General features: G+C 42.3%; 1 protein-coding gene across 1 annotated transcript in view; it reads left to right on the top strand.

The window, feature by feature from the left end:
- LOC132956768 (proton myo-inositol cotransporter-like) overlaps positions 1-25939 on the top strand; it is a 96231-nt gene that overhangs the window by 15901 nt on the left and 54391 nt on the right. Inside the window, exons 2-3 of the mRNA XM_061030396.1 lie at positions 2161-2320; positions 3666-3868. Coding sequence (XP_060886379.1) covers positions 2161-2320; positions 3666-3868 — 363 coding nt within the window. The remainder of the gene's footprint in view (positions 1-2160; positions 2321-3665; positions 3869-25939) is intronic.

Below are 25939 nucleotides of genomic sequence, written 5' to 3'. Positions count from 1 at the left end.
AGTTGAAATCCTTTGGGTATGTTTGCACAGTCGAGAAATCAATATGAATCAAGGAACAAGTCTGACATCTCTGAGGATGACAGCAGGCTGAGTCTGCCTCTCCTATGATCATGTGTTCTTCTCCAAGAAATGTAAACTTGCTTTAATATGCTAATGACGGGGATTTCATTTTCCAAACAGCTCCATTCTCTTCAGTCCCATTGAAAGAGGGGGAAAAAAAGAAAAGACAAATCTTTGTTCAACGTTATTGATTTACCTTCCCCAGAGCTGCCACAGTGTGGTGCTCGCTCTGAGACAGCGCAGCTGCTTTCCCAGCTAGTGGTTGCCATAGCAACAGGTAGCCACGTAGTCATGGCGGCCATCAAGGGCAGGGTGTGTGGCAGTAGGGAGGGGAGGGGTGTTGAGAAAGCAGAGGCAGACTATTAATAGAGCTTATCAGGAGCAGGCCGCAGAAAGCAGAGGTCTCGTGTCACCTTGTCAGATACATTCAGGAAAAAGCCTCACTCTTTCTTACTTTTGTTTGTGAGTGAAGAAGTGCATATGTGTGTTTTAATGTTAACGAAATAACCTTAAATATGCTAGAACATGACTTTGAGCTTCAAAGTGAGGTGGTTAATTTAGAATAGGCTAAGTAACTCCTTTAACATTAACCTTTGTAAATGATGAATATCAGAACAAATCCTTTGGACACCACTCTCTTCTCTTTTTTATGTTTGGTGCTAAATAAAGAATGTTAGCATTCTTAAACATTAAAAAACCTGTTAGGGATCAAAAACTAAATTAAAACATCTAAAAGAAACAGTAAAAAATGTAATGTTTGATGTCAAAAGATGAGTATTACTTTGGACTCGTCAGCTGAGTTTGAAATGAGACATTCAAAGATGCTGCAGTGTCGTTCTTTTCAATCATTGTGACTATAGGGAGACACTGCAGAGGCTTATCCAGTGTGTTGCATAAAGAGACAAAATAGCATGTGATTAATCTTGATAAAAAAAATGTAATGCATTATTATCAGACCTATTTAATGCTGACTGCTTTACTTTGTATACTTGCTTGACATTGGTTAGTAAGCGAAGTCTCTGTAAGCATTTGAACAGCCTAATGTGATCATTTTTGGCCCATGAACAACTTCACAAAGCTGCTGGCTTTGCTAAGTTTAACTTACAACAATAAAACTGTAATGTTGTAAAACTAGTGACCACTTCATTAAAGGGATACTTCACCCGTTGAAACATGAATCTGTATTGACATTGAGTCATATATGTAGAAATGTGAAATACATTTTGAAGTTGGTGCCTTCTTGACCGAGAAAAGGCAGAAAGTGTCTTTTTGGCTCATGTGGATGTGGAAAGACACCAACTCCCAGAATGCACAGCACCGCAGGCCACTCCCACTAAGGCCCCAGCTCGAGCCGGCCCGGGCTCCTCACCGGCGGTGGCAATATAGCGGTGAGATGGTTGCTGCCGACAGGCCGGTCTTGTGTCCAGCAGAGCCGCTGCGACACAAGACCGGCCTGTCGGCAGCAGCCGTCTCGCCGCTATATTTATATTTTTTCACCATTATCAGCTTTCTCCACAGAGCCTGTTAGCATAGCTTCCAAGCAATATGGCGGACGTTAAGTTTCGATTCTGGGAGTGAGTTCCCACCCACTGATCTGTGATTGGTCTGTAGCTTCAGTGGTCGAAAATATGAAGAACTGGTGTTGTAGTTTCACACCGCTAACCACAAGAGCTTCCAGTGACGCAAAAATCATCATTTTGCGTCACTTGAAGCTCCTTTTCAGACTTAAAAATACAAAGATTTCCCATCTCAGGGGAAAATGAGGGCGGGATGTATGACCATTCAAAAATACTACCAGGTTTCTAATGATACAAAGATTAATGCTAATGGGTGAAGTATCACTTTAACACATTGATGTAATAATAGTAATCATCAAGTTATATGTTTTTGTTAAGGGCTAATGTTAGATTATTGGTGTTAGAATATGATTTTGGTCATGATTTAGCTGAAAATGGTACTCCCTTTTTTAAATTCATCATTTAAGATTTTTTTTTTTGAGGACTAGGAAAGTCTGCTGTACAAGTGGCAATCCATAATACCTTAACCCCCGTAGAACCAGCAGCTAACAGACCTTTCCCTCTCTCCTTCCCTGTTGTGTAGGTATTGCCTCTATGACTGTGCCAGTGTACATCGCTGAGGCCTCTCCTCCACACCTCAGGGGTCGGCTGGTGACTGTTAACACCCTCTTCATCACCGGTGGACAGTTCACTGCCAGCCTCATCGACGGCGCCTTCAGCTACATGCAGCGCGATGGATGGAGGTCAGACACAGAGACAAACACTGTTCACATGCATAGTATATGTTATATCTTATCCTCCTTGGAAATATATTTCTGGTAATGTTTACACTTTAGATAATTTTCTAAGGGTCCCTCTCAATGGTCTTATAGCCAGATATGATATAATCCGGTTCTTATCATTTTAAATGCCAGAAAAAGTCGGGTTGGCTCAGACCCTCTTTCCAAATGTTAACACATGCATGGATCAACCCAGATCTGTACATATGAGACACACAGCCTTCCTTTCTTTCTTCTTTCTTTTAGCTGTTACTTTCTTCACTCTTTCCTGCTTCTATTTGCACCCTGTCTTTCCGTCACACTGAATTCAGGTTTACAGAGTCTAGGTTGCTTGAATGTCGAGCTGTAAGAAATCGCAGATAAGAATCTTCATGTTTGCAAGGATTTGCTTCGAGCGTGGTTCTAACACAGATAACTAAGATTGTTTAAAAGCCCTTAGATTGATGTGATTCATACACAATAACGGCTTTTTCTGAGACTCTTATTGTGTTTAGCGTTTGATTTTTTGTCTGATTGACATCTTTGTCTGTGCAGCTGAAGTAAAGCCTTATATGTCTGTGTGTTCACTGCAGGGAGATTTATTGGATTTTTTCCCCACTCTCTGGAGAATAAAATGGCAATCTGCTTTTTCTTCACATCTATTACCTCCAATGCTTACCAACATTTGATCATAATGACATTTTTTATCTCTTTAATTTCTTTGTCTTGTACAAATTTTTAGTCTTTGCCTTCATACCACAAAATATTGTCGATTTTTTTAGTATTTCTCTTTTTTTTTCAATACATTTTTTAATCCTTTTTGTCTGAACGAGTTGACAAAAAGAGGAAAAAGGGAGTAGAAAGTTACTCTATAAGGTTTATTTAAAATCAGTGCTTTATAGTTTGGGTTTGCTGTCAGAAATGCAAGTTAAACATGCACTAGTCAATCAAATATACACTGTAACTGTTGTGCATTATTCCTCCAGTATTGCTGTGCATGTTTACCCATTACTTACAGCTCCTTATCGCGGTTTAGCTAAAATGCTAATAACAACTGCTGAGGTTATTTAAGCAGAAGAAGCTGAATAAAGTCCTGACATTAATCCCAGCGTTAATATTTAATGAAGTAACCCACCTGATTCTTCCCTGAAATAGCTCAACATAAAGGGGAATGAATTGACTACCTTTTTGCTGCCTATATTTGTAAAAAGAAACGTTGATAACATTTTAATGTGATTTCCACATTGATTTGGAAATAGAAAATAGTTAAAAGCAAAGAAAATGTTTTCATGTATTTTTAAGTCCATGTATCCCCTCCCTGTGTTTTCAGGTACATGTTGGGTCTGTCTGTGTTTCCTGCCGTGCTCCAGTTCATCGGATTCTTGTTCCTGCCGGAGAGCCCCCGCTGGTTAATCCAGTGTGGGCTGACCCAGAAGGCCCGACGTGTCCTCAGTCAGATCAGAGGCAACCAGAACATTGATGAGGAGTACGACAGCATCAAGAACAGCATCGATGAGGAGGAGAGCGGAGGAGGTAAGGATGGGAAAAGGAGGGAGGTTCTTCTTTTCCCCTTTGCAGTGGATGGCTGATGTTTATTTCATTTAGATATAAGTTAAGCAGAGGTTGCTAACAGTTGTTTTGAAAGGCTTTTAGCACACGACATACATCAATGAAAGCTGCTCCACATCTTAAATTACATTCAATCTGCATTATAGCTGCCTTGTATGTACAGTAGATTTATACAAGGCAAAAGTGAGAGCTCACTGGGCTTGACATTTCAATTTCAGAGCCCCTGTAAACAATGACATATATGTTCCTGTTTGATGATATGTGTCAGAGGTTTGGCAAGAACCATAAATACAAATAAACAGCAAGAGCAGGGACGATGGAGATTGCAAGCTGGCAAGCTTAATGTTAAATGAGCTATGGGGAATATCAAGGTATTCTAGTACACCGAGGTATCAAGACATTCTAGATGTATGATTTGTAATATTGTCAAAACTACAGATGCTATTCTTGATCAAAACTGATCCAAAATTAGTTTTAAGATTATGATGTGGTAGAAAAAACCCTTTGTGTGGGTTTTAATCAACACTTCAACAATTAAAAAGTGTTGTATTAATACACTTACATTTGAAAAGGCTTGTTTTTTTTTGTTTTTTTTTTACAAGAAAACTCCCCATGGAACCATTAGGATTGAAGATTTAAAACATTTTTAAACAATTGTTTAATAATTTTGCACATTTATCCTCAACTGCAATAGAATCAAACATAGTCAACAACTTATAGTATGGAACGACACGTGCAAGCTAGTCCAGGCAGACAACTTGAGCTGACTGCGCACATACTTTCATCAACCCAGCATCCACCTGCAAGCTCTAACTTAGAAGAGTTAAGAAGATATTATCTCATGTCTGCATGTTAAAACAGTCTGCGAGGAGTGATGAGGTCGGAGCTTTGGATGCTATATTCAAACTGTTTGATTTCTGAATAAATAGTTGAAAACCATTTAAAACACGAGTTGTCTGCCTTTAAATAGAGTAATAAAGCGTCGGAGTCATACTCTGTTTAAGGCATTCAATAATGTAGAGGTTACTGTTTCGGTAAAGGTCAAAGGTCATTGGTCAATTTTGTCTTTGGACCAGATCATTACATGTCCTTCATGGCAGTGGTATTCAAAGCTGAGACGCTCAAAAGGAGATTGGAAAACAGACTAATTCTGTGGCTCCTATAATGAACACCTCCTGCTGTGTGATGAAGTCCCTCTTATTGAAGCAACAATAAGTCATTATAAGCCCTGTTGCTTTCCCTCAGAATTCCTTGGGGCGACAATGGTGATATGCCAATCAACCAGTGAGAAAAGTAATAAGGCTTGACAACTTTTCACTTGCTGGTGACATGTTTTGCTCTTTTGTCCGTCTTTTTGTCTATGATGGCCTTCGGTTTTCATGATGTCTTTACAGGTTCTTCTGATGATTCCAAGAAAACAACAACAGCTGCTGCCAGAAATATGAAAATCATAATTTCCTGTAATGCTTTTTCACGTGGAAAAACTTTGAGAACAAGTTGTTGTTAAGGCTTTCATGACCCGGTTGTCATTAGCTAGAAATGTCACAAATTATTCTCTCTTAGTGATTTATTTATGACCGCCCACTGCTTTACACACTTATGTTTCCTGTGATCAACATTACATCATTTTAACTTTCAACAAGCTGAGTCAGCAGTTGATAGAAAATACTTCCTTTTCATGGTCAATTGTTGTGTTCTGACCTTGAGTACATGGATGTTGCTGTTTGTGAGGCTTTATGGAAGGCATTATTGAAGGCATTGCTAATATTGTTTTTCCAGTTAAACATTGTTTGACGTCGTTATGCAGAGCACAATCTAGGCACTAAGTGCGGTGTAGAGTGGAAAGTGTTTGGATTAAGTCACTTGATTATACATGGGTGTGTTTTGAGTATTTGGTGTAACATAAAGCAAACCAATCAGAGTGGCAGCTCTCATTCCCTGGGAGCTGGGAGCACCTGCAGGACGCAATGTTACTTACACGGCGGATTTCTCCCTTTTTTCTGAGATAGACTGAACTACATCTGGATCTTTTAACTTCTGTCTTTCCATTGTGACCCTGAACACACATGACACTCTTTGAACTGTTTTGATGTCGGATTAAAGTTATGTTTCGCTGAAACATTCTGACAACAACATTTAAGCTTAATTATTAAAATCTCGGATCTCCTCGGATCTCTGTAAACTCATGTTCTGCATGCTCAATAAAGGTTTGCTGTAAACATGTTTTACTTGTTTTCTCTGCTAGAGGCATCATTCTACAATGCGTGAATAAGGAGTAATGCACACTGGGCAGTCGGTATTTTTACCTGTGGGCTCGATTGTTGGTGCCACTTGATTATGTGTAAGAGTCAATCCAACTCTTAGAAAGCAAACTGTCATGCAACTATGTGTGTTTTTGCGCACGTTGGGCAAACTACACAAATTGGAGAGATTGAGCATGGAGGGGAGTTTTGTGTTAGTATTCTTCAACTCTTAATAGCAGGAACATGCTGCTCTACAGACTTTTGAGGTCTGATGCATGGGCAGTTGTTTTCTGTGTCCCTAAGTTGAAAACCACCACACAAACAAAACCCTGGATGCAAATCTGTGTTCAGGTTCAGGTTTTAAACAAAATGAGCACAGGGTGTAAAAATGAAAATTGTGTTGGGTGGGAAATACACCTGTGCTGCGTAGGATAGGTCCCTAAGCTCGGGAAGAGATTTCAGCTTGCTTTTATTTCTTACACTGAGAGCTTTGTTTTCTCATTATATTATTGCTAAGAGACTATCTTGGTAACCATTATTTTATTTGTAAGAGAGAGTCACAGCCTGAAACTGGATTTACACAGCTGCTGCTAACTTCTCAAGGTTCCATCTGGTTTTTGCCACACTTTTCTTTACACAAGTCTCTTATTAAAGTGAGAGGAGAGGAGAGGAGGAGGACACGAGAGGAGAGGAGAGGAGAGGAGAGGAGGAGGACACGAGAGGAGAGGGAGAGGAGAGGAGAGGAGAGGGAGAGGAGAGGAGAGGAGGAGGACACGAGAGGGAGAGGAGAGGAGAGGGAGAGGAGAGGTGAGGAGGAAGACACGAGAGGAGAGGAGAGGGAGAGGAGAGGAGAGGAGGAGGACATGAGAGGAGAGGAGTGGAGAGGAGAGGAGGAGGACACGAGAGGAGAGGAGGAGGACACGAGAGGAGAGGAGGAGGACACGAGAGGAGAGGAGAGGGAGAGGAGAGGAGAGGAGGAGGACATGAGAGGAGAGGAGAGGAGTGGAGAGGAGAGGAGGAGGACACGAGAGGAGAGGAGAGGAGAGGAGGAGGACACAAGAGGAGAGGGGAGGACACGAGAGGAGAGGAGTGGAGAGGAGAGGAGGAGGACACGAGAGGAGAGGAGAGGAGGAGGACACGAGATGAGAGGAGAGGGAGAGGAGAGGAGGAGGACATGAGAGGAGAGGAGTGGAGAGGAGAGGAGGAGGACACGAGAGGAGAGGAGAGGAGGAGAGGAGGACACGAGAGGAGAGGAGGAGGACACAAGATGAGAAGAGAGGGAGAGGAGAGGAGAGGAGGACACGAGAGGAGAGGAGTGGAGAGGAGAGGAGGAGGACACGAGAGGAGAGGAGTGGAGAGGAGAGGAGGAGGACACGAGAGGAGAGGAGTAGAGAGGAGAGGAGGAGGACACGAGAGGAGAGGAGAGGGAGAGGAGGAGGACACGAGAGGAGAGGGAGAGGAGAGGAGAGGAGGAGGAAACGAGAGGAGAGGAGAGGGAGAGGAGAGGAGAGGAGGAGGACATGAGAGGAGAGGAGTGGAGAGGAGAGGAGGAGGACACGAGAGGAGAGGGAGAGGAGAGGAGAGGAGAGGAGGAGGACACGAGAGGAGAGGAGAGGGAGAGGAGAGGAGGAGGACATGAGAGGAGAGGAGAGGAGTGGAGAGGAGAGGAGGAGGACACGAGAGGAGAGGAGAGGAGAGGAGGAGGACACGAGAGGAGAGGAGAGGGAGAGGAGAGGAGGAGGACATGAGAGGAGAGGAGAGGAGTGGAGAGGAGAGGAGGAGGACACGAGAGGAGAGGAGAGGAGGAGGACACGAGAGGAGAGGAGAGGAGAGGAGGAGGACACGAGAGGAGAGGGGAGGACACGAGAGGAGAGGAGAGGAGTGGAGAGGAGAGGAGGAGGACACGAGAGGAGAGGAGAGGAGGAGGACACGAGAGGAGAGGGGAGGACACGAGAGGAGAGGAGAGGAGTGGAGAGGAGAGGAGGAGGACATGAGAGGAGAGGAGAGGAGGAGGACACGAGATGAGAGGAGAGGGAGAGGAGAGGAGGAGGACATGAGAGGAGAGGAGTGGAGAGGAGAGGAGGAGGACACAAGAGGAGAGGAGTGGAGAGGAGAGGAGGAGGACACGAGAGGAGAGGAGAGGAGGAGGACACAAGATGAGAGGAGAGGGAGAGGAGAGGAGAGGAGGACACGAGAGGAGAGGAGTGGAGAGGAGAGGAGGAGGACACGAGAGGAGTGGAGAGGAGAGGAGGAGGACACGAGAGGAGAGGAGAGGAGGAGGACACGAGAGGAGAGGAGAGGAGAGGAGGAGGACAAGAGAGGAGGGGAGGGGAGGAGGACACGAGAGGAGAGGAGAGGAGTGGAGAGGAGAGGAGGGGAGGAGGAGAGGAGAGGAGAGGAGGAGGACAAGAGAGGAGAGGAGAGGAGGAGGACACGAGAGGAGAGGAGAGGAGTGGAGAGGAGAGGAGGAGGACACGAGAGGTTTGGTTTTCAAAATCCTTTTATTTTACCACTACCAGGAGAAAAATTATAACACTGTCACATCATCACTCCGATCAAGAGAAGAAAATAAATAAATAAATAAAAATAAAACAAAACAAGTGCAACAAAAATCACAATATCAACAAAAACAACATTTACTGCATCAAAAATTAATAATCAGCTCTCCATCCCCACCCACAGAGCACAAAGCTTCTTCCACAGCCCATACACTATTAAAGTCTTCCACATTGTCCATCATTTGATAATAGGCAAATTCAACCTTTAGTCTGGCCTTCAAAAGTCCCTCCAGAACCAGCACCGGTTCCACACAGCCAGTACCCTGAGCTCGGTTCTTGCGTGTGAGCCAAATGGCCAACTTAGCCGAGCCAGATAAAAAGTTCAACAGTGTATGTACAGTCTTTTTCTTTGCAGAATACTTTGGCCCAAAAACAAACAATACATAAGAGAAATCCTCCCCGAGAGCTTCAAACAAGCTTTTCAAAAGGACAAACAAGAGTGAGAGCCTGGGACACTCAAGAAACAGATGAGACAAAGTTTCAGTTAGTGAACAAAACAAACACTCCTCTCACACCCCTGGATCAATGTGTGCTCTGTATCTGTTCGTGGCTATAACCCCATGCACAACTCTCCACTGGAGATCTGCTGTTCTCTTCTCAACAGGCAGCTTGTACAGGGACCGCCAGCTGCCTTTCGGGGAAACATCTGGGCCAAAAAACTCGATCCACCTCGACTCTTTCACTCCCGACGAACCACGAAGATGTCGGACCTTAACACAGGACTGATAGAGTGCCTTTTTCCCTGCATCCTGGAACTTCTCCAGAACAGGAGTACTAAAGGACAGCAGCCCACCTCCTCTTTCCTGCCACTCCCCGACATCTGGGGCAACAGACAAAGATGGGAAGCTGTATTCACCCTCTTCACTCCACTGCTCACACAGATTCTCAATCTTTAGAAATGTTACAAGTTTTACTGGAAGTGCAGCAAAGACTTCCTCCACCACTCTTTCAACCACCCGGCTGGAGGTGATATTGGTCCTTTCTTTGAGGGCGTCCAGGGTCAGTCTTACCAGGTGACCCAGTTTTGTGCAGCCTGCCTCTCTGAAACTGGCCCGGAGACTGGCTGACTGCAAAGTTGGAGTCCTTATGAAATCATTAAAAAATAACGGTTCCTCAAAGATCCACATTCCCGGACTCTCACTTTTTTTTCTTTTGAATGTGTACATTTTCCATGCCTGCATTACAGACATATAAAAGGATGTTAAACCAGTGAGATCCACCTCCTCGAGCTTTAACAGAAAGAGCTGCTTAGTGTACCCCAGCCGTCCAGCTCTCCTCAGCAGCAGTCGAGCGATGTCCATCCAGCTGGGACCACAAGTGAAAAGGAGTCTCTGTGCAGTCTGAAGTCTGAATGAGGCCATTTTTGACTGAATGTCTATAAGTCCATGTCCCCCTTCAGCCACCGGCAGGTAGAGGACTGCCGCCTGGACCCAGTGTTTGCCTGACCAGAAAAAGTCCAGGATGGCCCTTTGAATGTCCTCCATCAGCCCTCTTGGAGGTGTCAAAGCCACAAGTCTGTGCCAGAGAGTCGAGGCAACCAAGTTATTGACCACCAGAACTCTTCCCCTATACGACAACTGGGGTAGCAACCATTTCCATTTAGACAACCGAGCGCACACTTTCTCCTTAACTCCCTCCCAGTTTTTAATTTTAAAGCCCTCGGTACCCAAATAAACCCCCAACACCTTCAACCCCTCACTCCCCCACTCAAGTCCACCAGGCAGACTGGGCACTGCCTGGTCCCTCCACTCTCCCACCAATAAGGCACCACTTTTTTCCCAGTTCACCCGTGCAGCTGTTGCCCTTTCATACAGGGACAGGGTGTCCTGCAGACACCGAACGTCCCCCTGATTGGAGATGAAGATGTTTACATCATCAGCATAGGCAGAAACTGTAGGGGGACATTCGATTCTACAGGACTCGGGCAGAGAAAGTCCGCTGAGCCGGCCCCTCAACCTGCACAGCAAGGGCTCAATAGCCAAGCTATACAGCTGGCCGGAGATGGGACAACCTTGTCTGATCCCTCGCCGTACAGGGATTGGCTCAACCCCGCCCCCATCCTCACCAAACACTGTGCATCCTGATACAACAAACCAACTAATGACACAAAACCATCACCAAAACCAAAGGACCTCAGTGCAGAAAACAAATACGAGTGATCAACCCTGTCAAACGCCTTCTCTTGATCCAGTGACACAATGCCAACATTTATATTATAGATTTTACACACATCAATGACATCTCTGATAAGAAAAACATTATCCATGATTGTCCGGTCTGGAACACAGTAACTCTGGTCTTTATGGACCACACTTCCCAGAACGTCCTTTAGTCTGTTCGATAAAGCTCTGGAGAAGATCTTGTAGTCCGCACAGAGCAAAGTAACCGGCCTCCAGTTTTTTAACAATGCCAGGTCACCTTTCTTGGGGAGCAAGGAAAGAACTGCTCTCTTACAAGAACCAGGAAGAGACCTGGTCCTGCAACACTCCATTAAAACACTATGCAGGTCAGACCCAAGAATACTCCAGAACCTCTTAAAAAAGTCTGTAGACAACCCATCTATTCCAGGTGCTCTTCCTGTTGCCATCTGAGTGACAGCAGCAGTGAGCTCCTCCCGAGTCAGCTCCCCTTCCAGAAGAGACTTCTCCTCCACACTGAGCCGAGGGAGACCCTCCAGGAGCTCCCTGCGACACTCCTGGCTGCAACTCTCTGCTCCAAACAGATCTTCATAGAACTGCATGGCATGACTGCTCATTTCCTTTGGATCAGCTGTTATACGACCTCCTGGCAGTTTAAGACATGTCAGCAGCTTTTTTTGAGCCACAGATCTCTCAAGATTGAAAAAGAAAGACGTTGGGGCATCCATGTCTTTGAGTTGAAGGAAACGACTCCGCACAAGAGCTCCCTTCACCCTCTCCTGCAGGAAAGAGCTCAACTCCATACGTTTCTCCTTCAGCAGGGTACCAGTGGTGGGATCCACACTCCCATTTAACCCCTCCTCAAGGTTCTTAATGTTGTCCTCAAGATTTTTAACGACTGTTTTTAATCTAGCAGAAGAGTGTGACGTGTACTGCTGACAAAAAACACGAATCTGAGCTTTACCAACCAAAGTTTTTACAGAAAACATTGTCCAGTAGAAGCTTGTTATTAAAATGCCAGAAGGACTTAGCCCTTTCACCTGGTGAAATAATCAGCTCCACACTAACAAAATGGTGATCAGTGAAGCCAACAGGCAGAATATTACAATGAATGAATCTGGGGTTGAGAGTTCTGGAGATGTAAGCCCTGTCCAGTCTAGCTGCACACACCCTGTTACTGTTAACCCTGACCCATGTATACTGTCTGGATTGTGGATGTTTCACTCTAAATGTGTCCAACAAATCCAGGTGAGAGATGACAGTTTTTAAAATCTGGGATGAATGTGGATGTGGCTCCTCTCCTATTCTATCCACGGTGAAATCAAGTGTGCAGTTAAAATCACCACCAAGAATGATCTGATCCTGATGGTAGATCAGTAACTCCTTTTGGAGGCGGGTATAAAAAACTACCCTTTCAGCTCCATTATTTGGAGCATACATATTAGTGAAACAGAAAACAGTGTCCTCTATTTCTGCTCTTACAATTAAAAGCCTACCCTTTACAATTTCAGCACAAGAGACGATCTTTACATTTGCAGATGCTCTAAACAAAATGGCTACTCCTGCACTAAAGTTGGTGCCATGGCTAAGGTAGTTAGAGCCCTCCCACCATAAACCCCAATCTGTCTCATCTGATGGTGTGGTATGAGTCTCTAAACAAGATATCAATGTTTTTCTGAGTTGAGATCTCAGAGATAAGGCCTCTTTTCTGTCTGTCTCTCCCACCATTAATGTGAAGAGATCCTATCTTAAGACTCCTCATAGGAAGATCAGAGAGAAAAAACAGACAAGTAGACACAAACAGGGAACAGTAGAAGAAGAAAAACACCTTGTGATGCATGATCATTTCTTTGTCTTCTTCACCCTCTTACCTCCAGCTTTCCTCAGTGTGGTGATGTGCTTTTTTAGACGGAAACGTTTTTTCTCATCCAGGAGGTCAAAACCGACCTGTCTTTTCAGTATGCCGACTGACTTTATGAACTTATCAGTATCACTAAAGTAGTCACTTATTGTTACTGTTTTTTTTGTACGTTTCATCCATAAATTGATTGATTGACTCTAAAGAATAAAGATCAGAGCCACTATTTGGCAAATCAGCAATGGATGCATTGTCTGACTCATAATCTACATCCATGTCCTCTCCTTCACATGATGCCTGGTCTTACCTTCCTTCAATGAAACATCTACAACTGCAGAACTTGTGGAATCTTCCGTTTTATCATTATCTACAGTCTGTGATTTTTCTGTAGCCTGAGAGCTGGTCGAAACCACTTCTACCTCAGCCGCAGCCTCAGCACCAGGCGCAGATGCGGGCTCCGCCTCGTGCACGAACGCAGACGCGGCCTCCGCCGCGGGCACGGACGCGGGCACGGACGCGGCCTCCGCCGCATGCGCCGCACTAGCAGAGCTGCCCGCGTCAGCGGCAGCACTAGCCGCCTCCTGCTGTCTGTGCGGACACGCAAAACGTTTGTGTCCCACATCACCACACTCAAAACACTTGAATTGTCCCGAGCTTGCATACACCATATAAGAAGCGTCACCATGTTTAACTCGAAAGGAAACCTCCAGAGTCTGTGTGGGCGACTCCAAAAACATGAACAACTGACGCCGCAAAGATTGAACATGTTTCAGTTTGGGATCTTTACACCCTAGACTCACAGTTTTGAAAGCACTCGCAAACTTCCCAAATCTGCAGAGCTCGTTCTCTAACAAGTCATTAGAAATAAACGGCGGAACACCGGATACGGTGATCCGCGTAGAGGGAACTGACAACAGGGAAACTTGTACAAACAAATCCCTAATGAACACACCACTCTCAATCAGCTGATACACAAGAGGCTGACTCTTCAGAAAAACAACCACAGCCTTGTTCATTCGGGATGCATACTAAAGTTTATCATGACCTACCTGTTCACCTACAGCTAACAAAACCTCCTCCACGGTAACAGTACCGTTCGGAGGGACTATCCGAACTCCCTGTCGGAGAGTCGGAGGTGGCGTCTCAGCAGACGCCATTCCTCCCGAGAACCCCTCCAACGATCTGTCTTACACAGCCAACAACACTCAATATAAATATGAAAACAATCTTACCTGATCATGCACTTTGAAAACAGTAGAAAGGATAGCAAACAATTCAATCACCGCGCCACTCGCAACACCACCACTGTCACTCACATTCACCGGAAACGGAAACGGAGAGGAGAGAGGAGAAGTGGAGAGGAGAGGAGGAGGACACGAGAGGAGAGGAGAGGAGTGGAGAGGAGAGGAGGAGGACACGAGAGGAGAGGAGAGGAGTGGAGTGGAGAGGAGGAGGACACGAGAGGAGAGGAGAGGAGTGGAGTGGAGTGGAGTGGAGTGGAGAGGAGAGGAGAGGAGAGGAGGAGGACACGAGAGGAGAGGAGAGGAGAGGAGAGGAGTGGAGTGGAGTGGAGTGGAGAGGAGAGGAGAGGAGAGGAGAGGAGGGGAGGAGGACACGAGAGGAGAGGAGAGGAGTGGAGTGGAGAGGAGAGGAGAGGAGAGGAGAGGAGGGGAGGAGGACACGAGAGGAGAGGACACTCATTCTATGATAGGAGTTGATCCTCTCTCATTAAGTCTGCAGTGTGGTGATCCTAGAACAATATTACATTCACAATATAAAATTCATAGCTTAAAGTAGAAAGGAAAGCAGACTGCCAAGATACAAATGATATAAAGGCCAACCGAGATCTCACTGCTCCAATGGCCCGGCAATATGGGATAATCTACCATAACCTGTTAAAGAAGATACTGTACTCTGGCAAGGGTCTCCATAATTCAAATCCAGTGAAAGATTTTAACACATTATATCAGTAAACACATTTTTTCCACTGCATTTCATGTAATCATAATTTTTTATGAATTCATTTCTACAACTTCAGTACATCAAAATGTCGGCCTCACTCTGACCTTTCCACTGACACCTCATTTGGCCAATTAAGACCTTCAAGTCACAATTCCCAGCCATTGCAGGCTACTGTGCCGAAGACTGATGTTTCTTGTAGCCAATTAAATTATTTGGAGAAAACAGGAAGATATTCGTCAAATTAGACATTAAGCACCCCCACATAGCTGGAATAGAATTATCTTTGTTTCTTTTTATTCATCAGGGGGCTGTAGCTCATTGGTCCTCTGTCTCTTAACCGGAAGGGGTCTATCCCCAGCCTCAATGTGTTGGGATAAGTTCATGCTGATGGACATGTTACATGGCAGCTGCTGCAGCCATTGTCTGAATGTGTGGTTAATTGGTAAATGTGTGACCTGCGGTGTAAAAGCACTTTCAGTCGGAAGACTACAAAAACGCTATTTAAGTCCATTTACAATTCACCATAAGCAGATTTTCCTCTGTGAGACTGGCAGTGGAATGAGGCTATTTCCAACCGTCGAATATTCGACTAAAGCCAACATTTCTGATTTTAGTAAAGAACATTCAGGATTGCATCATTCAATTATTCAGAAACAAAAGAGTTTAACATGTCTTACATTTGGGGAGGAGGGTGGGGGGGGGGGGGGGGGGGGGGGGTCATTGAGGAAGGAGAGAGAAACAGGGAGGGTGTCAGCTGTCTTTCTTCTTACCTCGGTCTCCATAGAAACCAAAGAGACACTTGGGGGAGGAGGGAGACAGGTATTTGAATATTCGACTATTTGGGCTCACCCCTAAAAAACACACTCAGACACTCAGCAACATGTCTTTCTTGTGGGATTCAGTTTGGGTCCAGCAGTTTTATTTGTCATGTCAATGTCTCTTCTGTCCTCAGTGCAGTCATCATCCGTTAGTGTAAAGCAGTGGAGACACAGCAGGTAGACTCCTCACACTGTCTGCTTGTTATCATGTAGCCAGTGCTGAACACTTTGAGTCAATATTAAACTGTTTTCTTTTGAATGTGACCTCATTAAGCAAGTTATTCAAAAGAAAGTAATTCTGGCTCATCTGTTATTCCAATAAGTATGGCATTGAATCAAACATTAGTTTTCTGCACAGTTTCTGCTTCAATGGGATTGTTTCAGCAGATTATTTTTTTTTTTGAATACTTCATTAAATCACTGAGGGAAGTTCTGGTTTTACTCTGTTATTGAGGGACATGCTTCTCACACACACAAACAGGACCTGTGAACATGCATTAGTGGAGAGATGTCAGAGTGGGGCTGCTACACTCTGCTCTGTATGGAGCACACCAGAGTGATTGGGGGTTCTGTTCCTTGCTCAAGGGCACCTCGGCAGTGCTCAGGAAGGGCCCTGGCACCTCTCCAGCTGCCAGACCAACATCCAGATTTTGATTCGCACTGGGACTCCAAGCTTATGCTTTCATTTTTGCTTGAACCAGCGACCCTCCAGTCCCTACAGACTGAGCTACTGCTGCCTAACTAATCTGCGTTTCACAATCTTTCACAGACCAAGAAAAGGTCTTTAAAGGCCCAAAAATAAGATGAAAAAGTCTCCTTAGCTCAACAGTGTGGCAAGCCAAGGCACACTTAGCAGCAACACTCTTTAAAGTCTGTGAGTAACATGATTATTGGAGTGCTTCTATAAGTTCTGTGACGGTCCTTTCTCGTATTTCGTCATGGCCATTGAGCCGGTTTATGACCGTTCATCTATAAGAATTACAATTGAATGGTTTAAACAAATCTTAACACATATATTTTTCTTAACTTCAGCAAAACTTTCATGCCAAATTTTGTTTTATGAGCTCAATTGAAAGCAGTGGCATAGGCAGATGTTGTGTCTGCTATCATTTTTAAGAAAACAAAACAGGACAAAAAAGAAGAGAAGGGTGGACAGAGATATTGAAAAAATAACATTTTTGACCTTGTAACATTAATAATTAAAGAGGTAATTTAAGCAGATAAAGCCTATACGTTCAACCAGAAGAGCTATTTCCATTTGTCTTTTCTTTTTTAAAAAACCTATTATATTTCTATTCAGGCTTACATGAATATTCATATTTAGGCACACCAGGTTCATCGTCTTAACAGTGCATCACAATTATTGTATATTATTATTTTATAAAGTCACCCTTAATATAAACAGCAGATAAGTTGTTTATATATTCAATGATACTGCATACAGTGGACAGAAATCACACGTCCCTGTTGCATTGATTATAACCATTGTTTTTTCACTACCATGGTTAGATCATGAATACCAGCAAATGCCCAACAATCAAAACATTTTCCACTTCATTTGATACATTTTTATCCAGTCATGTGTGAGAGGATATCATTATCAATAGCTAGAGAATTTATTTTTCAATGGGCAAGGGGAACATTTTTTTTTTAACTTTTGGTATTCATGGGTGCTCTGAGAAAACTACAAGAAGTCCTGAGAGGAGGGGTGATGACTTCCTTTAGTTTTTGGGGGTTTGGAACCTGCAGCCCAATGGCTCCTTTCGGGCACAGTGTCTCAATGAATACTGTGAATTCAGCATCCTCCGTTGACATGCGGATGTGAGACTAGTCAAAGTCTGTAGAGACTAGCCAAAGTCTGAGACTATGGAGAAAAGTTGCTGCTCCCCTCATTATTCCATACTCATCCTCCAGGAAATGATGGTTTGGCTCTGTCAGCTGTCTGTAAAATATAGTGTTCCAGATGGGTCAACACTTCTTACTTTTTGTCCCAGGCGCTTTGCCTATAAAGTCTTCTCTCACTGGCTCCTGGTGTGCAGTCCAAGCTCATGCTTTCATTTTGTGCTCAGCTCTTATGATAGATTCATCACTTTTTTTAAATAACAGTGTGTAATGTCTCTAGCCTGGAATAAATCCCCTTTAATCCTACAATGAGGTCCTTGAACTCAGATACTGACAATGTTTGGCTTACTTCTTTTGTAGAAATATAGTTGAAATAGTTAGTAGATACTCTGAAATAATTTATTAGAATAATATCTATGGATATCTCTCAAGTTTCAGGCAGACATCCTGGATGGAGAGCTATTCTTTCTTCCACAAACTGTGAGAAGTTTGTGCTTTGATTCATCATTTAATGTATCTGCCTAAGAAAATAATGCGGGCCTGGTGTTTACTGACTTCTTTGATTTGTGCCATAGCTAAAAGGCTGCTGACTCCACTTCCTCATTTTGATAATCCAGGCTCAGACTACAGTGGCCGACAAATGCAACTGGACTGCAATTGCCTGAAAGACTGACATTAAATGCATGTTCCCCCGGCCCTTAGGGGCACTCAGTGGAACAGTGTATTATTGAAGGGAGAGAGTTAATTTATTGTTTAGATGGGAAAGTAACATTGTTTGACGACAGAGAGTAACATTGAAATGATGAGAACTAGAAGATTCAAGGCGACAAATCAACACACATTAATTTAAAAGAGTCATATACAGAGTCTTATACAGACACAACTTTGTGAGCAATTATACAGAAAAAGCAACACTGTGTAGTTCTTAGATTTTCTTACCCTCATAGCATGTGTTCTTATGCTTCATCTCAAACAAATCAAGATTTGCTATTCTATAAATGCTATCCAGTGGCATGGCAAATGTTCACATTGAACCACTTAAAGACAAATAAATAACTTAAGTAATCTTGTAATTAGCAATGAAAAGTCTACTAAAAGTACGTCTCTGATGTTCTAACCTGACTAGTGGAAAGAGCTTTACAGTATAAGTGGATCAAAAGGTACTTATTGTTGATGATGACATGATGTCCCTACACTGACAAGATTCCAAATCATGATATTTCATTAGTGCCAGAAGTGAATATTAAGTAAGAAAGCTTTGAGAAAATATGTCCTTGTACAATCATCTTTAAGATGTTTCATTGGAAACGAGATCCTTCACACCATCATTTTAATCCTATAAAAGGAAGAAGGGGATTTTGAGTCCATTCCAATCAACCGAAAAATATAGAACATTTAACTGGAATGATTAGCAAAGCAGTGTGAAATGAATTCTATTAGTTTAAAAGCTAGCAGGTGTTCACTGTGTTCATCTGTGTTGTAGTTAAAGTACTTCTGTAACACTGTTAAACTGCTGCAGAGCATTTGCTGAGAAATCTTCAGTTCAGTTTTGTCTTTATCTCGTATTCTCTATAAGACATCTTCACTGTGACTGACCTTTGTCTCCTCTGGCTTGCCATCATCGGCATCGCTCTTGTAGAAGGTTGTAGACGTTTACATCACCGTGCGGTGTCTGATTGTGTTCTCACCTGGAAAAAAAAAACAAAGGCGGGTCGTGCTTCTACACTGACATGTAGGTTACCATGGTAACAACACTTTTCACTTCTCTTTTCCTCTCACCTCAGACTAAGCAATAATTATGGTGTGTATAAACCTCTGATTCTTTCTCACACGTGCACATATAGCATCAGAAATGTTCCTGTGTAGTATGAGATAATTGTAGTGAATAGACTATTTTCAAAATGTATCTTTAACGTCGATTGATTAATTCCATTCTCTCTCTTGATCTAATCTGTTCATTTATAGGCTATCATTTCTAAATAAAGGTGTTAATATTAATTTATACCTAAACATCAGGCTGATATAAAAGATTTTAAAACATGCTCAAAGATGTAACGAGGATGTGCTGTGAGCCCCATGTCAGTAAGCCATGACTGCCATGACATCTTTTCAGCCTGAGAGGTAAAGAAAGGAGAGAGAGAGGCCAACATGATGCAGGTCAAGAGAGGAGGGGAGGAGAGGTCAGTGAGAAAGAGAAAGTGAAGTGGAAAATTGAGATTTCATGGCAACAATTATGATGGAGAAGCAATATTGTGGCAATATTGTGTTCCATTCTGCCAGCCTTTATATCACCTCTTCATCAGAAACTTCACAGAGCACTGCATGAAACACATTGATTTTTTATTTTTCAAGGCTTGTTCATAACCATTCTTACTCCAACACAACACAGAGCAGGATAAGAGGTAACCTTACAAAGAACCAAAGCATGAAAGAATCTGAGGGATGGAGGCAGTATGAAGCAGTAGATCACTTTCTCTAAAGCTAAATGACATTTCTATCACACAGAGCTGTGGCCATGTGTCTTCTTTTATTGAACAGTAGTCATTGCATGCAGTAGACTAGACAAGGAGAATTGGTTCTCAAAGTCAAAAAGGTGGCTCCTTTATTACTACCAATACATTTTCTCATAAGATAGATGTTCTAATATTGATTCTGAGCTAGAAAATCAAGTAGAACAATTGTTAATGTTAACAATGACAGTTTCATTTAAAGTCCCAGTAAGCAATGGGAGTATAGAGATAGCCTCAAATCCGAACCTCAAAAATTGTCAACGGCATTATAAGAAAAAACAACAATAACAGAACAAAGACTAATGATAACTAGATAGAAGCTTAACACATACTTGATATTCTACCATCAATGATCACTACCCCACACACACACACACACACACACACACACACACAATTAGGCTATATATTTAGCAACAATGTGTTGGATTGTAACAAAATGTATGTATAACTTGTCTTGAAATGCATAATCCTAATGTTAGGATTATTTAGGGCTAACGTTATAGCTTCTGTCCTCCTAACGTTACCTGCTGCATGGCTGTTGAAGTACGGGCTGAACTGCTGCGTTGCTGCTTGGTAGGGGCAGGGGGTCAACTGTGTGCTGGCGACTTCTTGTTTAATCGTCTATTTGAATCAGGGACAGTGTACAAAAAAACCCATTAGTCTCAGAAGAGAAGAGATGCTTTGTACTAGATTTAGCTAACTAGCTCATTTCCATCTGTTGTCCCTGGGCAACAGCAAAATACAAATCAACCACACACAAAAGGTTTTCGAGATGACACATTAATGCTGACAAGACTGGTTACTTAAAATCCATATTTTTACTTAGCTGGTGAAAGTGCAGAAGTTTGTGCAAAGTTTAAGACTAGTTGGAAGACTATTCCAATTCCTATCTCCGTTAGAGGCAGACCTTGAAGATCGGCTTATCTGCTCAGAGCGAAGTTTCACAAAGCTTTTTTTGTGAAACCAAAAGAGTCTAATTTAAGGAGCTTTGCTACCCTCTCCTCATTTACCTTTCTCTGTCGTTTTTGACTTCCGCTTTTGGGTTTGAAAGGATTTTGAATGTCTCATTCAGCTCGGAGATGTGTACTGGGCTCGCCTCAGATTTTGGCCGTAACTAGATACATGACATTATCACATATTACCCAACAGTCATCACTGCATAGTTGTATATGATAAAAATACCAAAGAAAATATGAAATTAAGTAAGCATATCATTTTGTTATTGATTGTGACTGATTATAACACACACTCGGTCTGCCTCTTCAAGGCAATATATAACAAATGTTACCATGACATCATATGTTCTAGCAAACTGATATAGAGGGCCTCACGGGCCCCTGCACTTGCTACACTGTTTATATTAACCATCAACACATAGGCCCACACAGTTACTATATTTTAAAAATAGGATTTTTGTCACTCACTATAAAAGAACTCTTGCCTATTGTAACCGTGCCCTTAATGAATAGGTTTGTTATTATCTCCAGGTTCCCATTTGATGACAGTGCTGTGAAGATTCAGTATGGGAACACAGCTCATTGTGAGCTGCAGATACATTTTCAGATTGAGCAGGCTGGAAAAATCTGACATCACTATGCATACATAAGCTGGGGTAGAGTTTGTTGTCTTATTAGGGACTCTTGAATGCTGGCACAAGTGGATACTTGGCTTTCTTTTTGGGTGCTTAGCCTCGAAGCACTCATGGAATAAGCGTCTTTGATTGGGAGTTAGGTTCCTGTCCACTTAGGAAGAAAAGGTTAAATATTCCTCACTTGTCAACTTTGTTTTGGTGTCCACCTTCTTTTGAAGAAGTGACATTTGACTCTTTAGCTGCTGCATGCCTCACTAGTCCAGTTAAAGTCTTATAGAGGACTTGATAAAGCTTTAAAGAAAGATGGAAATTTGGATGCAGTATGCCGTTAAAACCAGCGTGCTGCCAGTCTGCTCATCCAGACTGAACAAATAAGCTTTGATTTAAAAAGGATAGATGAAAGAAATCGCTCAATGCCAAGCCCCTTTTGACATCAATTTAGCACACTGAAATCATTGCATTACATAAAACGTCTTGGTAGGCAAACAGGCGCAGTGGGTAATCAAGATGAATGGGGGTATTGTTCAGAAATGAGTATGGCTGTTTTTGAAAGCTATAATAGCAGAGAATGTTCAGACTGATAGAGACCCTGTACCATTTCATGCACAATCACAGCATTGGTTAAAGTATCGGAAATTAAATGTGTTCTATAGAGCCAGTTTTGTATTTCTATTCATATTAGTTTTAAGATTATTGTTTCTGCCTGTATTCATTTGCAGTCCAAAAGCAATCTCCTCTAAACCTGCTGTTCTGTTTAACTCCTGCTTGTTTTTAAACCATCTGTTTCCAGATAATTGAATGTTACATTTTGAAAGTAATCACAAAAAGCATCATGTGTATATGTTCCTAAGAAGCATTTTTAAATTATTGATTTTCTGCTTTTTCAAATCAACAAACCAGCTCAAACACAGCACACACCTGATAGATGTCTGAGGGAGTTTAAGCTCACCACTATTTGGAGTCTTAATACACCTGATCATTAATAATTCAGAATATTTTAACATTTCATGAAACTCTACGTCTGCGCTGTGTCTGTTTAAATCCACTAGGAAATCATAAAGGGACCAAGGCTTCATGCTGAGGAAAAAGGGTTTTTAATCACCAAACAATAACCTCTTAAGCAACTTCACATTTAAGCAGGACTTCATCCATTCAAAAGTTAAAAGATTTCATTATTGTTAAAAAATGAATAACTATCACTGTCATTAAATATTATCTCCATGGACTTGAGGTTTTGGCCCCCTTATTTGTTCAAATAATCTCATTTTAAATGTTAAGCATCACTTTATACTGACTCACGCTGGGCTCACTGCTCCCCTCTAATATAAGACTTAATTAAATCTAAAACATGCTTGAGGCTTTGTCTTCTCTGCTAATCAACATTTCAATAAATGTGCTTTCTGCTCCAGTGCTTTTTATTCCCACTTCTTGTTCCTCCTCTCGTATCATGAGTCAACAAACCAAATGAGCTGCCTGACAATTATGTTCACATGGGTAATTTGAACAAATATTTTGATATAAGACTAATGGAAATGACAGATTTCTGCCCTTGCTGTCATCATTGTGCTGGCGGGGGTAGCAGGGTGGAGTGCAGGAAAATGAAACCAAATTCCCATATGGGAAATGATTGTGGAGGCTGCATTAGCAGAGGATGCAAAGCAAGGCAAGCTGCTTGTGACGAAAGCAAAGAAGTGAGACCAGGGAGTTATGCTTCTCTTTACTTCAGTAATTGGTTTCCACATAGCCCAGCTTACTTTAAGTGAGGCAAAAACTGCAACATGCAATAGTATAAATGCAGATGTCAATGTTTCACTGCTGCTGCAAACAGGTGATTATTCATCAGGTGCACAATGTCGATTAGCTTCTTCTAATTAGCAGGCTTTTGTAGGTGTCCAGTCAACAGTGTTGATTGTTTTTTGTTGAAAACTCAATACCCTTTTTTTGCAAATGTAATTCAGCAAACTAAGTTTAAAGTCAATATTAAGGGTTTAGCAGCTGATGATACAAACGGGTGAATAACTGTGGTAATGGCATTTTGAGTTAAATATAAACCACAAAAAAGGGATAGGAAGTTGTGGCCCTATTGCTCTGCAGAAAGGAATAAACAAGCCTTTGTTCGGCCAAGAATTTAAAAAAAATGACCAATCAGCACCTCTTGAATTCAAACATACAGCACATTGAAGAATGTTAAGATATTTTCCAATGTCCAGTCATCAGTTGTAAACAACTTGATTACAAGATGCCCCCCCAACCAGTCCTTTTAAATGACATTTTGTGTTGAGTTGGGTTGGTCACTTTTAAATCTGGGTTTATAAAGAAAACATTTTTTTTTTAATATTGATGATACAAAATACACTGAATAAAATACGGTAGGTTGTTGTTTTTAACACCTATTAAATTAAATCATGCTTTCAATTTTTTATTGAATTCACGTTCGGCATTTCCCACAGACCGACCAACCAGCTGGAGGAGCAGATTCATTGACATATTTCTCAGCAATTCATTTGGACTACCGTATCGCACGGGGACAACTGTAATTGGTCACTTCCCAATTTTTCCTCATGAGAGCTGTCAGCATTAAGACGCCCTAGACACAGTTACACGCCCTTACCGTACCTCCCCCCCCTGTCACTGCAGCTTTGAATGACAGCTGACCTCAGTCATGAAACTGAGATGCTCTGTCTATTGTTGTGAACGTAACCCAAATAAATATGCATCTAAAATTGAGACTGTAGTCACTGTCATATGACATCACTTCTGGTGTTGGATGTGTTCCAGTTTCTGTTTTCTGGGCAGAGCAGGCAGAATGCAATCCTCTGTGGTGAAAACCAGAGTTTTCAAATTAAAACCTTGGCAAATTTTTGTCAATTTTAAATATATGATTTACATAATTAGAATTTTACATTCTACTGCCAACATGTTGATTTGATTTGAACACATTGTCAATGAGACCTCAGAGTTTTATTTACTCAGTGCAAATATCAATGTAACAACAAAAATAAAATGTTTCATGATCTGATTGGATCTGATTTGCAGTGCCCACTGCAATTGCATGCAACAATGTCCCTCTGCTATTGAAGGTATCAGTGCTCACATGAAAATACAGCAGTGAACCTTTGACTCATCCAAGGCTGCCTTATCCCATTAAAATAAGCTTGTTGAATTTATATATTTTAGGTACAGGGGCCTCTATGTGCCCTGATTGAGATGAACAAGCACAGAAATGGTTCTGACTCATCCATGAATGTGGGTTTATTAGGTCAATAAATTATCTTTGGCTAAATTATTATCCCTAATGAGAACCAGAGTAATGAGAAAATTATGAGCCAGGTGATTCTCCTTATGTTGTCTATTTGACACAAGCTTCTCTGATGCTTTCCCTCTGTGTGTGTGTGTGTGTGTGTGTGTGTGTGTGTGTGTGTGTGTGTGTGTGTGTGTGTGTGTCCTCAGGAACACCGTTGTCATTTGCATTGGGGCAGGTGTGCAACTGGGAAGTCATGAATCTCAATGACTCAGTAAATTGATTACCTGCAGACTTCAAAATGGCTCCAGAGATTTTATTACAGGCCATGGGGAAAGGAGAGATAAATGGACTTGAGCTTATATAGCGCTTTTCTAGTCAAAGTTACTACTCAAAGCGCTTTTACACCACATGTCACACCCACCCATTCACACCCTTTCACACACTGATGGTAGTGATGATCGCTATGTAGTATCATCCATTAGAAGTAACTAATCCCATTCATACACCACCACTGAAGTAGTGGGAGCAATTTGGGGTTAAGTGTCTTGCCCAAGGACACATCGGACATTTGGCCAGCTGGGGATCAAACCCTCAACCTTCCGGTTGAGAGGTGACGACTCTACCAACTGAGCCACAGCCGCCAATTGAGCCACAGCCGCCCGAGAGATGGATGAGGGTTGTACAGATGAGGACGAAATTATTAGCCCCCCTATGAAAATTTCATTTTTTTAAAAGTATTTCCCAAGTGCTATTAAACAGAGCAAAGAATTTTTAACACAGGTTTTTCAAACATCCTAGTTTTATTTTGGATGCTTACATTATTTTACTTTGCACACAGAAACTAAATTATTTCACAAAAAACAAAAACTACCAGGGTCAAAATTATTAGCCCCCTTAAGAACTGACCTTTTTATTGAGCCATAGCACAAACCACTGTTGTGCAATGATATGCTTCGACTTTGTAATGCTCAAAGCTTGTAAAATTGAGGGTTATCTCCCAATATACACACAGTATAAAAACGTCAGTAAGGGTTTGAGCTGTCACTTGAGAAAGCATCATGTAGCACCTTGTAGTCTCAAAGAAGACAGTCACTAGACCTCTGCACAGGAATGGACTGCGAGGTTGCAGACCAAGAAAAACTCCACTTCTGCAGAAGAGACACCTTCAAGCCAGACTGAAGTATGCTAAGGACAACCTGGAGAAAGATTATGCATGCTGGAAGCATGTCCTTTGGTCAGATGAGACGAAATTAGAGCTCTTTGGCCAT

This window comes from Labrus mixtus, chromosome 22 (genome assembly GCF_963584025.1).
Source record: "Labrus mixtus chromosome 22, fLabMix1.1, whole genome shotgun sequence".
Lineage (NCBI taxonomy): Eukaryota > Metazoa > Chordata > Actinopteri > Labriformes > Labridae > Labrus > Labrus mixtus.
The sequence above is the reverse complement of the archived record's forward strand: the minus strand, read 5'-3'. Positions and strand labels throughout refer to the sequence as shown.